This window comes from Barbus barbus (genome assembly GCF_936440315.1).
Source record: "Barbus barbus genome assembly, chromosome: 24".
In the NCBI taxonomy this organism is placed as follows: Eukaryota; Metazoa; Chordata; class Actinopteri; order Cypriniformes; family Cyprinidae; genus Barbus; species Barbus barbus.
Genome location: NC_136752.1, coordinates 19,685,883 through 19,702,768, shown reverse-complemented (window position 1 = coordinate 19,702,768; position 16,886 = coordinate 19,685,883). Strand labels below are relative to the sequence as shown.

The 16,886-nt window shown below is 36.8% G+C and overlaps 1 protein-coding gene across 2 annotated transcripts in view; it reads left to right on the top strand.

Annotated features, from left to right (window-relative positions):
• Positions 1-3,414: 3,414 nt before the first annotated feature.
• Positions 3,415-16,886, top strand: part of stxbp5a (syntaxin binding protein 5a (tomosyn)) — an 88,821-nt gene continuing 75,349 nt past the window's right edge. For both annotated transcript variants that reach the window (XM_079375445.1, XM_079375444.1), the window contains exons 1-2: positions 3,415-3,849; positions 6,243-6,340. In XM_079375445.1, coding sequence (XP_079231571.1) covers positions 3,712-3,849; positions 6,243-6,340 — 236 coding nt within the window. In that variant the 5' untranslated portion in view covers positions 3,415-3,711. The remainder of the gene's footprint in view (positions 3,850-6,242; positions 6,341-16,886) is intronic.

Below are 16,886 nucleotides of genomic sequence, written 5' to 3'. Positions count from 1 at the left end.
ATACATCATTAGTCAACTTTAGAAGAGCACTAGTTGTTGAGTAATTCGGCCTAAATCCAGATAGAAATTTATCAAACCTATTCATGTAATTAGGTGTTAGACTAGAACGAACAGTAGAAGTTTTTTTCCAAATACTTGGGCAATAGAAAGGGAATCATAAACAATTGTATTTTCATCTTTTATTTGCTTAATAATTCATTTATCTGAGGTGTTTAATAAAATTTTAATATTTATAACTACATTGTTTTCCCAAATGAGGATTTCACCCCTTGCAACTACAAAACTAAATGATCCAAAACAGAAATGCCTTCTTCAAATTATATTAGAAAGAGAGTCAAACTGATCTGGAATGACATGAGGGTGAGCAAATAATGACAATTTTCTTTTTTGTTTGAACTATCCCTTTAAAAAACAGTATTTTGAGAAACATCAGGATATATTTTGGGGTTGTTTGCTGAAGTGGCTGGAAATATTACTTTCTCTCCAAATCGTAAAACTCTCATGCCTTCTCAGTTCATTAAGATGCTGTCGATGCATTATTTAAGGCAGTGATACAGAATCAACATCTGTTCATGAAGCAGATGAAGCAAACATATTGAATTGGCATTCATAGATGTGGATCCTTCTGAAGATCTCTTTTGTGAGAGCCACTTACAGACCTGTAAACCAAAGACTGTAAACAATTTGCCAATCTGATCACATTCTGCATTCGTGTTAGGAAGCATAACTGTGCCTATTTGAAATGTAAATGTAGCTCTCATAGTGCATTTTTCTAAAGCCCTGTGCTGTGTGTGTGTGTAAATGTGTGAGTTTATTTGTTATTATAGTCTTAATAATGTCCCTTTAAAGCCATGTCACATCCAGTTCTTTCTTTGTAGGATTAGATGTGGATTAATTTGAATACACAGTTCCTTATAATACAGTTCAATATTAAACACACTTTACATTCCCCTCAGTTTAAAACCCTGTGTTCAATCACAGAAGACGGATATTTGCATATTGAAACACTTTATGAATTATTCATAACTTGTTAGAGGTCATCAAAACAAACTAATAATGACATGGGCCTTCTGATTATGAAATAAAGCACACAATTGCTGTGTAATCATCATCAGAGTAAAATAGGTGCCCGGTTTAAAAGGGGGCAGGGCTAAGCATGCCAAGGTGAAGGGGACAACTAATTAGATTGGACAGGCAATTGACATCATAGGTTGTAATGAATGCAGTTTCTGTGGTGATGCAGAGAAGATTATCTTTCATAAAAGGTGTGTCAATATTTTTTGATTAGGGCGAAATAGAGATGTGAATTATTTTAAAATAAATAATAAATAAGTTTTAAAAAATTATTTCTGTATAGAGTTATGATGGTATAGTGATAAAAAATAATTACATATCAATTTTGCATAACTCTTTAAACATTTTTAAATGAAAATGTGTTTGTGAGTGTGTACTGTATGAATGTGTATTTATATAAATTTTAAAAAGTTTTGAATTATACATTTTCTTTACATTTGTTTTTTATTTTGTATTTAATTTGAAAATATTTAAAAAAATGCATTTATTGCACATAGCAACCAAATCAAATTTTTAGCGATGATTAATGAAAAATGTAAAGTTTAAAAATTATGACTAAATAAAAAAATAATGAACATTTTTCTTTTTTTTTTTAATTGTGATCGTGCGCTGGTGCGCACTTAATTGCAATGCTGCATCTGTAATTAGAGAGTTTTATAGCTTCTTACATGAAACCCACGTCAGCAAAGGAGTACCTTTCTTTTGTCATGCTTCTGTAAACCTTGGCCCCTCCTTAGTGAACTAGCCAAACATTCATCAGTGGGAGGGTCTTAAATGTCAATCTCATACCTACTTAATGCTGAATACTAAACTTTCTCTCTCTTATTATTATCATGAATAAAAGGGAGCAGAGTGATTGAGAAACCATTGAAGTCACTGATGTTCCAGGGTGTGGTTTATGCAGTGTTTTGTGTGTGTAGCGAGCAGGTGATTGGTCAGTGCCTCATACGTACATGAGGATGGCCCTTACCTTATAAGGGCCTCTTCAGCCTCTCCCAGGGCCTGATAAGGAAATGCATGCAATGCTTATCTCCATCGTTACAGTATGAAAGGGTAGAGAATCAAAGGGATCTCCAAACCTCAGTGAAGGCCTAGTGTTTGTCTTCATCAGTGTGGTTGTCATGGGTACTCAATGACTTTATTTACATACACTGTGACTAACTTTTTATTTTAAATCTATTCACTGATCAGGCCTTAATACCTTATTTTCAGATTAAAAGTTAAAAATCTAATTGCAATTGCACAAATGATTGTTTTCTGTAGTGGTGGATTCATGTTTATTTCAAACTGTCTTAAATTAGAAATGCCTCAATTATATCCTGCAACTAATATTTGCATATCATATTTATAGTTATAGCTTTTGTGTAGCAATTTAACACAATGAAGCCACACTGAGATACATTCAGACTAGAGTATGTTTATAAATACATTTTATATACACAAAATTTTATCTTGAACAGATTTCCTGTTTAATGTTGCGTAGATCAATACACATTTATTTGTATAGTTCACAATACAAATACAAATCACAATACAAATCGTTTCAAAGCAGCTTAAACAGAAAATGCATGTTTCAGAGGTACAATAATATGCTGTTTAACATTTAACAGCATTAATTTAACAGCAGGTTCCATTGTGACAACTTACCCCATACAGTATCACACTAGTGGAGAATATAGTCACAAATTAACATGTTTTCAGTTAGCCTGTTCTTTTTGCACTAATAAATTTTGACCAATGACTTTCCATGACTTTTATATTCAGATTACCAGGTAAGGATTTAAAACATATATATATGTATATATATATATATATACATATTTTCAGTCATATAGATTTAAACCCAATTAAGTATTTTAGAGCTGAATATAACTGGAAACATATATTGTCTCAAGAAATGTCTGACTCCTTTAAATGCGCGGATTTTCCATGACCGTGAGAGCCCTGTTTCTTCCTAGAGAACAACCATGGATAGCTTTTTGTAGCCAAAAATGTGAGATATGTGCCTATGGAGAAATTAACCTTAAAAATAGTCATAATCTGAAAAAAAGATTTCCCCTATCAAATCTATTTTACAGCGTGCAGGCTAACCTAAAAAAATGATGCATATTATGACTGTTAGGCTATGTGTTAGCTGATGCGCTTTCCATCCTGCATCCCTGCGGCTCCAGGTGCAGAGTCCCGCCCCTCATTTCTGCAATGTGACGCTAGGCTCACTCAGCGCTCCACAGTCTTGCCTGGTCACCGGGAAAAGCGTTTGGAAGGCAGCTTCAGTAGTCATCCAGTCTGGAGTGCGCATGCGCGGCGCTGCAGCGGTGTTTCCGCGTTGAGTGGAGAGCAGAAGGGATCGAGAGAGAGAGAGAGAAAGAGAGAGAGAGAGGATAGAGGGAATTTGAGACGCAGCGGGACGCCGAGTCAGAATAAACGGACACACCACAAACGCTAATAAAAAGCAAACAATCAGCGTTCACAAAACAAGCTTTTAGCCATGGAGGACACGGTGAAAAACACTTTTAAAATGTGAGGTTTAAAGAGACGTGCTGCAGAAACGAGCGAGAGCGGCTTTCCCCCTCATCATCCACGGCTGATCTCGACTCGTTGCTCCCGTCCCCCTCCGTCTCTCGCACCGGGAGGAAAATGAAGAAGTTTAATATCCGTAAGGTGCTGGACGGCTTGACGGCCGTGTCGTCCCCTTCTTCATCCCCGCAGCTCGGGGCCAAGGAGAACGAGCTCATCCCGGAGACGCTCCAGTCCGAACACTTCCAGCTCTGCAAGGTGGGGAAGCTTTCAAGTGAATGCGTAACATCACCTGATGTTTGTGTGTTTTTCTTTAATAAACCTCGTGCAAGTGCCACTTAGTGCATGCTGCGTTTTCACTTTATCCACAGATTTACTAGAATATAGATAACGCGTGTCTTTTCTGGTTGGTGAGTAGATGCGATGTATCACATAATGTTGTAATGAAAAAAACAACAACGAATTTTAATCTGTATGAAAGCGTTATGATGTCATTCGTATGCTTTATTGCAAATAACAGTGTCCAGTATCTTTTGATTGCGCACCGATGGGATGCGTTTTTACCTTAAAAAGCCTGTATACACACTGTACTATCATACTCTGCCCCCTCAAACCCAGACTAAATTGTTTTTTTCTCAAACTGTGCGTGGAAAGAGCTGACTCTGTGTTTGGAAAATGCGCACAAATGCGTAAAATATTCATGCGTGACACTGAGGTTCGTTTGAAGCCACACGCTTACTTTTGCTGTCTATATCTTCCGTTTCTCCGCATCATATAGTGTTATACATGCTACTTTATTGAAACGTCTGTATCATGTGTGGTTATAGAATGAAGCTGTGATGCTTGTGTGGAGGAGGAGGGGGGGGGGGGGGGGGTTCTTGCATAATCTACTGTGCTGGGATTAACGTCGCATTTGGTATTTTCTTGTAATCCCAGAACCATTCTTGACTCATTTTGGACACACGCACGCACACGCTTGTACTGTATCGAAGGATAATTTTGGCCATGATAGGTGCCCAAATGTTCTCTAGGTTGGCAGATCACTAGGTTGTTGTCTAGGTTTTGAGACTGCGAGTGTGCAGTGTGTTTTGAATAGGACAAATTCAAAGTATTGGTGGGTTTAGCTGCCCTCAGGATTAGATCTGGCAGCACAAAGGATGAAGTTAATAGTTCTCGGTGAGAAACGGGTTATCTGTCGAGGCTTCTCTACAAGGCAGGAAAAAAGTAACGCGTTTGTGACAAGGATCCTGACGAGTCGACGCAGTCTAATATTATTCCACGGAGAATGTTTTGAAATCTATTCCACATTAATTATTTTCAAGATTTTACATGGTGTTATTGTTAAGTAGCCTATGTTATTATTAAGATCTAAATGTTTTCTGAAGAGAAGGGAATTTTCACGTAATCTTTCCGTTTTTAGAAAAACGGTGAGACGCACGATATTGATACAGTTGTTTCTTCAAATACCGCTCTCTAATTAATAATCAATAATCTAATAATTTGACACGTGGTTACATGAGTGCATTTACAGAGGCTTTGGCCGTTTTGTCAAGTTGAATATTAATAGACGCATACGAACGCTGAATTACGTTAATATTTAATTCATAATTAGTGGAAAGATGAAAAGAGAAACGAGAGCGATGGGAAGGATGAAGTGAAGCTTGTTGCTGCTGCTAGTCGACAGGTACTCGTCCCCGCGAGCGCCGCTTACGTAACCCGCTTTAGCCACTAAACAAACATACACAGACAGAGAAGCTGCGTCTCAAAAAATACACTGAGCTGCCTAGCTAGACAGCATTATAGGTGCGTCTTGAGGCTCAGAAGTGCTATCAGTGTAGGCACCCTCTAGGTTTTAAAACACAGACAGAGTGCGACTATGACAGCTGTTAAGCAGAGGCCAGTGCTGTATACCTGTAGTCAACCATTGTTGTTCTCTGGATACAATGCACCAAGGTCTGTGTTCTCACTGCCTGTTGTTTTTGTCTATCTATAGCACATCAGGATTGTTTGAGCAATTCAAAGGGCTGGGTATTTAAATAGTTGGATATATTGAATTGATATTGAATTGTCCCTGAGGGGAAGTTTGACTAAATTGTGCTGCACACATAGACATGCTTTACCACTACACTTCAAATCAAGACCATAAAAATACTACAGTGTAAAACCAGTATTATTTTAGTAATATTATGAATTTAAAAAATAAAAATAATAGTGAATTTAAAAAATATAACATAAATATATATTTTCAGTTTTCATATTTTAGTTTTAGTCATTTTTACGTGGTTTTGTTGTTTTTTATTAGTTTTTTATATTCAGTTTTAGAAAGTTTAGCACTTCTGTTCAATGAAAATTAAGACGTTGCCCTGGCAACTAACTGATATAAATTAATCTAGTATTTTTGTTTCAGCTTTGTTTAACAAAGTTAACAATAACAACACTGTAAAACATCTGTCACATTAAAAATTATGAAACATTCATCATAAGCAAAACAGATCAATAAAAATGTAAACAAATAATTTAAAATAAATAAAATGTAAAATAGATTAATTTCTGGCTGAAATTTTAAAGTAAATCTCTGTGCTGGTTATGCCCCCAAGCTTTACATTGTGTACTTTTTAAAACATTTTTTTCTTTTCTGATTTGATCCTCAGACTGTGCGCCATGGCTTCCCTTATCAGCCCTCCTCTATGGCATTCGACCCCGTCCAGAAAATCCTTGCCATCGGGACTCAGAGTGGAGCTTTACGATTGTATCCTTTTCACAATGGAAATTAAATAATCTCTGCTCTGTTTCAGGTGCAGTGAACCTGCCAGTAAGTATTTAGTTTCTTTGTCAGTTGTGTTATTAGGTGTTACGACTGGTGTGTTTAAGGGCATTGATTCTGATTCTCAAGCTAAAAACAAATTCATTAGGACATGGATGACCCACTGTTGGTTTTGTCTTTCTGAAATGTGACTACATTATGCTGCACCACAACATAACAAGCTTCATCTGCTTTAAAGTGATGCCAGTTGTTGTGCTTAACTGAGTTGATCCGCTGTCATGGCTTGTCAGTCAGACCCGTCATAAGTCTTTTGTAAAAGGACGTTTATTGTTACTGGATTGGGATTTGGGATCATTATTGCACATCACATTAGTTCAGTGACTCTCTCATCACCCTCATGAATGATCCTAGTACATAAATTCAGATATTAATTATACCGAACAAGTCACTAAGGTCTATTCCCACCTCAGAGATGGCAAAGAACTTTTTGTCTAATCAAAATCTCCATTCACACTCTGTATTCAAATAGATGGCCTTTGATTTTGAAATGAATTTCCACGTTCCACGATTCATTCGTACACACAGAGGCATGACATTACTTTTCACAGTGAGCGCAGCTCTAATTGAAAATATTTCTTCTGCTGTCACTACGAGATAATTTGCTGTCAGTCAAGTCGGAAGAACAGCTCGCTTGACACCACCCTTTGTCAGATGTTGAATGATATTGGTGGAAGTTGATACATGCTGCGGCTCTTCAGAGATCAGCCTCTTTAGAAACTGATCGTCTTTGCTCTCTGAGGAGTTTGGTGATACTTAGCCTCTTTGAGCGACTGTGATCAGATAAATGTCGTCTGCCGTGAGATGAGGGCAAATGAAAATCTCCCTAAGAGACTCTAAATTGTGATTAGTGCACTGTCCTTTCTTTCCTTCTTTCTTCACATCTCATCCCGAGCTATTGGCAGTGCAAAATGAATCTCAAGATTCAGCTGAATGGGATGGTATGAATGAAGTATTAGCTCTGATTTTGTGACTGATTTAGTTGTCAAATCTTGGATGGACTAGCAAAACTGTGACTGACATAGGTTATGCTAGTATTTCTGGTCAGATATACATGGTACAAATCTCATAGTATTTTGTAGTATTTTCAATGTTATCTCATTCATATTTGTAGATATATATATTTTAAAATGTCTGTGTTTTGATTGACAATGAAATGCAGTTAACAGCTTTTGAAACATGAAGCCTTTTAAATGTTCAAAAGTTCAATATCTATATATATATATATATATATATATATATATATATATATATATATGAAGAGAGATAACTCAGTTTTTAACAATTCTCAGAAAGCATGTTTTTTCATTGTGCATTCCAATTAATCTAAATCAAACTACAGTTGGGTTATTTTGGCTAGGTTAAAAAATAGCTAAAAATACAGCTGACTAACACAATAAAACACAATAAAAACATGATAACATAATAAAAACATGATTTTTGAAAATGTAAAAAAAATGAGTTATTTGTTTTTGCAAATAAACTCTTCATATATATATATATATATATTATTTTTTTCCCTTAAGAAATTAATACTTCTATGCACCTAGGATGCATTAAACTGATCAAAAGTGACAGTTAAGAGTTAACATTTGTTTCAAATAAACGCTGTTCTTTTATTAAAAAATATTAAGAAGTGCAACATTGATTATATGAAATGTTACTTGAGCCCCAAATCAACATATTAGAATGATTTCTGAAGGATCATGTGACATATGAGACTTAGAGCCCTGCACGGGCCTAAAATCCGAGACGCTCAGGCCCTAGCCCGACCTGTGTCCGACAGCTTATCAGAATTCTCGATCTGAGCCCGTCTTTTTTTCCCCTTCTCCCAAAACAGCTCATACCACTGTTTTAGCTATTAAAATAGTTCAGTTTTGTATGAAATGGCAAAGCGATTGTATTTCTTTTTTTTTTTTATTAAGTTAATTTAGAAAAACGTTTGGAGCAATTTTTATTCGTTAAATGTAAGTTTTTGATTGTTAAAGTAACGACCAAGTGGCCTGCGGCAGACAGTGAGTTGATCATAGCCTATGTTTGATCAATTTAGTCTTCTCAAATCATCACGACTTGTCTAAAATTAAATCTATAGTTATAAAACAGCTCCACAATGTTAGTTTAAATGCTTAACCTAGATAAATATGTGCTGACCCAGTTGTTTGTGCAGAGAGTGGAAGCTGAAGCACGCTTTACAGGAAATGGAGGCGCCAGCGCGATAACTTGAATTGGAAACATTTCAAAATACGCTGTCATTTTTGCTCATAAAGATAAGAGTAATAAGCTACATTGTTCGGAACTGTAAAGGGTCTACTTTTATTTGTGTGCACTCACAATATCAACAAAATGTGCTTTTATAAAATAAAGGAAAAAAGCCAGGAGGCGCTTTCTGCAGTTTCGGTTTTGAGCAGGAGCTCTTCTGATAAACCGAAACACAGAAAATACTTGCCTCACTGACTTGATAAATATAGTATCTATAGAAAGCTTTGAATTACTGTTTTAAAATGAAATAATTCAAATTGAAAACAAAAACTCTTTCATTATAAAATACCAAAAGATAAATTTCTCTCTAAAGGCGCATCCATTGAGGAGATGGTGAGTCAGGATCATTATCAAATGCATGGAGATATTGTAAACTGTAGTCTCTGTTCAAACATGAAAATATTAATGTGCTACATGCACAATTAATGTGTGGATACCTATGAATGCTAATGAGATCACATTGGTATGTGTAGCTTATGCCACACAGTGTGTGTCTGTAGCTATGAGCTGCGTAGCGGTGTGAATATCTGTTTTGCAGTCGTGTAAACTTCTCCCCAGTTGAGAATGACTGAAAGTGGCAGATCAAGAGAACAGAATGGCAGAATCCTGGCAAAATCATCCAGAAGATTAGAGCAGAGGGAGGGAGAGGAAAGTCTTCAGTCTCAGGCCAGCGGGCAAATGCGCTGCGATCCCAAAAGCGTTCTGCTTCCCACAGCTCACTTGCAGAAAGTGACACGACAGTCAGATGTTGAAAAAGATCAGAGACTGAGAGAGAGTGTGTTTTTTTGTTAAGCTTTGGCGTCAAAGGTGTGTCATTTCTGCACCACCAAACGAAACACTCCCACTGTCTACCGTTGGTCGGACAAACATATAATCCTACCACCAAACTCACATCATTGGTTGAGCTAATTGGCAGTATCGGGATTTTTTTGTTGTTAAAAAAATTACACACTTCTGCTTTAAACAACCGAGGCTATTGTATTGTTATGGGTGGTCTACCATTTGAATAATTAAACTGCGGGTGGTTATTGTGTAGCAGACAGTTTTGGGTGGTCCCTGTCCTTTGAGAATTGTATTTTTAAGTGCAGAGGGGAAAGAATGGCAGACTCATAACTCAACTAGCCTCGCGGGCCCCAAGACTGTGCGGCTCGCACGCAGATCTATTGATCAACCTCTCAGACACACACACACACACACAGACATGCATAAAGTGGTGTGATGACCTCATGGTAAAGCAGATACATGTTAAATAGTCTCCTGAGTATTTGCACTTCCTCTTTGCAGTAGACTGTGAGATTGTCTCCAACACTGATTGCTGACAGTCATAATCACTGTAATTTAGAATAAAACCCACTATGAGTCTTATAATTTTATTCACAATGATCATCTCTTCAAATTTAATGAAGGGTATTTATTTCTAAAGAAGACATATGTCACAATGATCAAGCTTGGTCTACATTATAGGTTGTAGATTATTGAACAGATCATGTTCAGGGCTTGTAATAAAAACATTTTAATTAAATGTCATTGAAAGATATGAAGGCTGTGTCCAAAACCTTGCAGCCTCGCCACCCAATATGACAGTGTTTTTTTTTTTAATGAATTTAACTTATCTCATCATAATATCACATCTAGTGATGTAACAAATTCAAGTAAGCTTTTGTCATAACTAAGCAAATATTTTAAAATACTTGTTTCTTTGTTGACATGAAGTCATAGGTTGACAAAAATAATGACATTTCTAAATTAATTTATTCCTGTATACCATTTGTTCAGAAACTATTCTTATGTTTTCAACCAACCACTGAACTTCAGGCACAGGATTGTAGGATGTCATAGGCTGTGAAGGACACATTTATGCTTCCTTCAAAAAACACCCAGATGGTGTCATTTTATTAGGTAGTAAGTTATGCAAATATCTATACTACAGAAGCCTATTTCCATTTCAGAGTAAAAAGTCAAGAAGGTTAAAGAGATAATTCAGCCAAAAATGAAAATTTCGTCATTAATTAATCACCCTCATGGCATTCCAAACCCATGAAAGTATTCTTGTAGATTCATAAAATTAAGGTTGAATCTTTACTGATGTCACATAGACTATTTTAATGATGTCCTTACTACCTTTCTGGGCCTTGAACATGTCCGTTCCTTTGCTGTCTATGCAGGGTCAGAAAGTTCTCGGATTTGATCAAAATATCTTAATTTGTGTTCCGAAGATAAACAAAGGTCTTACGGGTTTGGAATGACATGAGGGTGAGTAATCAATGACAGAATTTGCATGTTTGGGTGAACTATCCCTTTAAATAAAAACTTTAAATAAGATAAATTAACAATTATGAGAATTTTTTAAAATTAATTTAAAGAAATTAATACTTTTATTCAGCAAGGATTCATTAAATTGATGAATGTGACAGCAAAGACGTATATTCTTGAAATGCCAGAAAAATGTGTCACAATTTTAACAAAAATATTAATCAGCACAATTGCTTAAACACTGATAATAATAAGAAATAACAAATCAACATATAGCATGATTTCTGAGGCATCATGTGACACTGAAGACTGGAGTAATGGCTGCTGAAAATGCAGATTTGGCATCAAAGGAATCAGTTAATCTGTTTTTACAGGCGAAAACTGACTTCCATATATAGGATATTGCCTGGAAAGGCAGCATTTTTAAGCTTACGGACACAGCCGGAAACATCGATTGACCGTTGGAAAATGGATATTGGAAGAGTAACACACACACACACATTATCATCTACACATCAGCTTCGAAGGTACCTCATCTTGTCTCTAACGATCAGAGTAGAGATGCTACACTGTTGCTGATTGTACAATTCCACATGAGATATGAAATTTACTGGCTGTGACATGGCTGTGGCGGTTATTTATGTGTATTAGTGCTTGTGACTTGTTTTGCTTTGAGTGTCAGGCATGTAGAGCTGAGCCTAATACACACACTTATACACACACACAGACATTGCCCGAGGACGCCTATGCCACTTCTTACGTAATCCACAGGATCGCTCATCATCTGGAGAGCTTGGCAGCAGTGTATGTGTGTGTGTGTGTGTGTGTGTGTGTGTGTGCGCACTTGTGTGCTTTGATCGGCTCAAGCAAAGGAGTTTAAGTCCATAATGGCACAGCAGCAGCCATCTGTGATTGAGTGATTGACTGTATAACTCACTGTACTTGTAACTGCAGGAAGGGCCACCAATTCAGACAAATCTGATCAGATTCACTAGGCACTCAAACCTCATTGCATTAGGGATAGAACGGTATAGGGAAGAACTCAGAGTTCTTAAGATGCATTTTTTTTAAAGTTGAAAGAAGTTTTTAACTTGACAAATCGTCTTAATGCGATGCTCATAGCGAGAGACATTTATGCATTTGTATTCTGACAGTAATTGTCTTGAAATTTATTGTTGAAGGTGGCGAATTTGTTGGCTGTGTCGGCGGTGCTTTAAATGGGATGCATTTAGTGACTCGGAGTACTCGGAGAAGGGTTTAGCATGTTGACAGTAACAGTTATAATTTTTACTGTCTGTCAGCATGCTAAAAACCCTCTCTGAGATGTAGAAGAATATTTTATTTAAAAAAAAAAATATATATATAAAAAAAAAATATATATATATATACACTGAAAAGTTTGGGATCAGTATTTTTAATGTTTTTTAAAGACGTTTCTTCTGCACATCAAGGCTGTATCTATTTGATCAAAAACTGTTATTTTGTTAAATATTATTGCAATTTAAAATAACAGTTTTCTATTTTAATATACTTTCAAATATAATTTATTCCTGTTATCAAAGCTGAATTTTCAGCATCATTACTCCAGTCTTCAGTGTTACATGATCCTTCAGAAATCATTCAGATATGCTGATTTATAATCAATGTTGGAAACGTTGTGCTGCTTCATATTTTTTTAGGATTCTTTGATTAATAAAAAGTTAAAAAGAACAGCATTTATTTAAAAAATAAATTTTGTGTACAAAATACAATGCTATTCAGAAGTTTGGGGTCAGTGATTTTTTTCTTTCTTTTTTTTTAAAGAAATTAATACTTTTATTCAGGAGGGATGTTTTAAATGAATAAATGTCATAGAAATCTTTTCTAACAATAAAAGTCTTTTCTATTTTGAACAAATGCTGTTGAGCTCACTCAGGGCGGGTCTAAGGTAAGACAGCCTTGTCAATCAACTAATCTGACAGGGCTCTCAGAACAGCCTGTCTTGAGAAAGGGGATTTTAAAATAGGGATTAAAAAAAAAACACTGGGTGGATTTTTATCATTATAGGATGGATGTGTACACACACTTCCAACACACATTTATGTTCAAACAACTTGAAAAGTGAATTTTGCATCCGATGACCCCTTTAAGCAGCACAACAGTTTCAACACTCATAATAAATCAGCATATTAGAATGATTTCTGAAGGATCATGTGACACTGAAGACTGGAGTAATGATGCTGAAAATTCAGCGCTGCATCACAGAAATAAATTCTGTTTTTAAAGCATATTAAAATAGGAAACCAATATTAGAAATTGCAATAAGATTCCACAATATCAGTTTTTTTTTCTGTATTTCTGATTAAATAATACCCTTGATGAGTAGAAGAGACTCCCTTAAAAAACATTAAAAATCTTACTGATCCCAAACGTTTGAGTGACAGTGTATATGTTGAAGAAGGTGCTCTTTTAAAGCACCTTCTACTAGTGTTATTATATTTATATGATTTTTTAATATTTTTTCATTACATTTATATTGTTCAATATATTTTATGTAAAATACATATAATAATGTGTGTGTGTATATATATATATATATATATACATACAGTGCCCTTCAAATGTATTGGAACAGAAAAGACAAAATTGCTCTGTTGGCTGTGGAGTCAAGACATTTACAAATATGATCAAAAGATGAACATGAGACAAGAATGTCACATTTTATTATTGGGTGATTCAACAAATAGATGTTTTAGCAGCTAAGAAGTTCAGCACTTTTAGAGTTTCATCCCTCTCTGATGTGGTCATAAGTATTGGAACAGTTGCCTCAAAGGTCTTTCTAAGTGATCAGCTGTGTCCGGTTGCATTAATTCTTCAGATATTAAAAGCAGGGAATGTGTCATATCAGTTATATTCATTACTTCTGTATTCTGAATCTTGCATTCGATGATGACACACACAAACCAGGATGAAGATGAGGGAGCTGACTTTGAGAGAAAAGCAAGCAATTTGGATGCTAAAAGAAAAGAGGAAGTCAATTATAGCTATAGCAAAAACAAAGGGCATGGAGAAATCAAGAGTTTGGAAACCACCAGCGACACCAGCAACCAACAACGACCTGATCGGCTGAGAAAAGAAGAGTAGTTGATGACAGACAAATCATAAAAACTGTAAAAATGAACCATAAAAGACGTGTTTGTAAAATCACCAACAACTTCCAGAAAGCTGGGGTGATGCTCTGACAATCTACTGTCCTCAGGAGACTTTGACACAGAATTACAGATGCTACACAGCAAGATGCAAACCTCTGACCAGCACCAAAAATAGAAAGGCAACATTAGAGTTTGCAAAAAAGCCCAAAGGTGAGCCAGAAGAGTTTTGGACCTGTGTTTATGGACCGATGAGACAAAGATGAACCTTTATCTAAGTGATGGGAAAGCAAAAATGTGGAGAAAAAAAGGAACTGCAAATGATCCCAAGCATACAGCCTCATCTGTAAAGCATGGTGGAGGTGGTGTCATGTATGACTACCTCTGGAACAGGCCATCTCAACTTTACTGATGACTTAATGTATGATGACAGCAGCAGAATTATTTTGGAAGGGTACAAAACCATCTTTACCACCAGATTCATTGGGAAGTGCTTCATATTCCATCAGGACAATGACCCAAAACACCCTGCCAGTTCAGTCAAGGAATTTATTAGAAGAAATGGGAAGTCTTAGATTGCCCAAGTCAATCTCCAGATTTAAATCCGATTAAACATGAATTTCACCAGCTGAAGAGGAGAGTAAAGGCAGAAACTCCCCAAAACAAGCAACAATTGGAATTGGCTGCATTAAAGGCTGGGAAAAGTATTTGAAAGGATGAGACCAAGAGTCTGGTGATGTCTATGGGTCACAGACTCACTGCTGTGATTGTGTGCAAGGGATCTGCAACTAAATAATAGCTTTTAATCTTTTATATCTGCCTTATGTTCAACTGTCCCAATACGTATGCTCACATCAATGAGTGGGATGAACTCTAAAAGTGCTGTTCTTTTTATTTGGTAAAACATGTATGTGTTGAAATGGCTAATAATAAAATGTGACATTCTGTAGTTTTGTCTCATATTCATCTTTTAATCATATTTGCAAATGTCTTGACTCCACTGCCAACAGAGCAATTTTGTCTTTACTGTTCCAATATTTATGGAGGGCAGTGTATATATATATATATATATATATATATATATATATATATAGTTGTTATATATATTTATAAAAATGCAATTGATGCAAATGTAATTTGTAACTTGATTAATTTTCATCTCACCTTGTTTGGTCTCTTACAGACTCCTCTGCCATTCTTTAGTGATTTTAGGAGACTGTGTGTCAGCTTTGCGTTGCTTTGGGACATAGTTTCAAGTTGACTTCTCCAGCCTAACCTAATTATGCCCTCCCTCAGCTCTCAAGGTCCTCACTCACATCACTATAATGCTACACCCTCATTAATCCAGCATTTCTGCATCTCAACGCGCCCTGTCTGCATTAGGTTCACTTCAGTTCACCCCATCCTGGCCCTGGGAATTTCAAGTCTATCAGCTCATTTTTATGCTAACCTCTTCAAAAAAAATCTCCCACAATACTTGCACTTTTTATTTTCTGTGCAGTAGAAACCGAATCGGCCCATCTGAAATGCTCCTCTTTTATTGGTCTTATCTAATAAGCACGGCATATATCGCAGTCCGTTTCCCCTGAGGCTTGCATGAGAAAACCTCTTAACGACAGAGACATGAAAAAGGCCTTGCGTGTGCCGGTACCTGGTCGTCATAGAAATATGGTCTTTGTGACGTTTGCAGAGAAGCTATTAAATAATTAACAGTAAATTACCCTCCTGGTACAGTCTAGGAGTGTCGACCCATCAGACAGGATGCAGGACAAAAAAAGGGTTGAACTGGTTCAGGCTGACACCCTCATGTAAAGGCACTGTGAGTCACCACTTTCAAGGAAAGGGTAATGGAAAAGTTGCCGAAGGATTCAATATTGTTTTCACTTTCAGAAAACAATGCCTTTGTTTGCGATGTCTCTCAAAGTTCAGACACATTCCCTTTCCATTAAGGCAAAAAGGCAATAACGAATAACACAATAGCAAATTGCAGAGACCTAACACCTGTTTAGCAAGATAAACAGTGCAGATTGTTCACGTAGAGCCAAATATTCAGTTCTTGTCCATTGTTTCTGACGTTGCTCAGTCTGTTTTGCACCTGCTCGCTCCTCCGTACGCCTTCTGTTTCTCTCCTTTCTGTGTCTTTACCCCCCCCCCCCCCCCCCCCCCCGTCACTGCAGTGAATTTTTGTTTCTGTCTGTGCTAAGTGGTTGCTATGCAGTTTAGAAAGTGCAGTGCAGTTTATGGGATGCGGTTGCCAGGCGAGACAGACTCCCGCTCTCTCACGGTAAACTCGGCAGAATTGTGAGTCCCTTGTGCCTTTGAGGTCACTTACCTGCTCTGTAATTACACACAAACGACGGAATATTGTGCTTCATTGGCTCTTTGGCAAACGAACAACCATATTGCTGCACTCATATGCACATACAAGCTCATTTAGTTTTTGGTGCGATATACGCGTGCAAGTAAGTGGCGTCCGTCCGTCAGTCAGTCAGTCGCAACACACGCGATCACACACCCCAGCTTACACTTCATCACGCTAACGAGGCTCCGTCGAACTGTCTGTCAGCTGATCTCTCTCGCCATCAAAGCCTGTCTTTGGCTCATTGATCTGTTTCATCACTTCAAAGAGGCTTCCAGTCCCAGAGCCCCTCCATCACTCTGCACTACTCTAGCCCCTTCAGCCGAGCTTCTCCCCTGTCAAATGTCTGTGTCACACACACATTTGCTCTGATTAAGTACTTTTCGTCTAGATCACAGCACGTGTGCAAGTGGACTGCATTCTTTACTTATCAGGGTTGTGTTTTCATAGCAAAAATCATTGAAAGTGTTTGTGG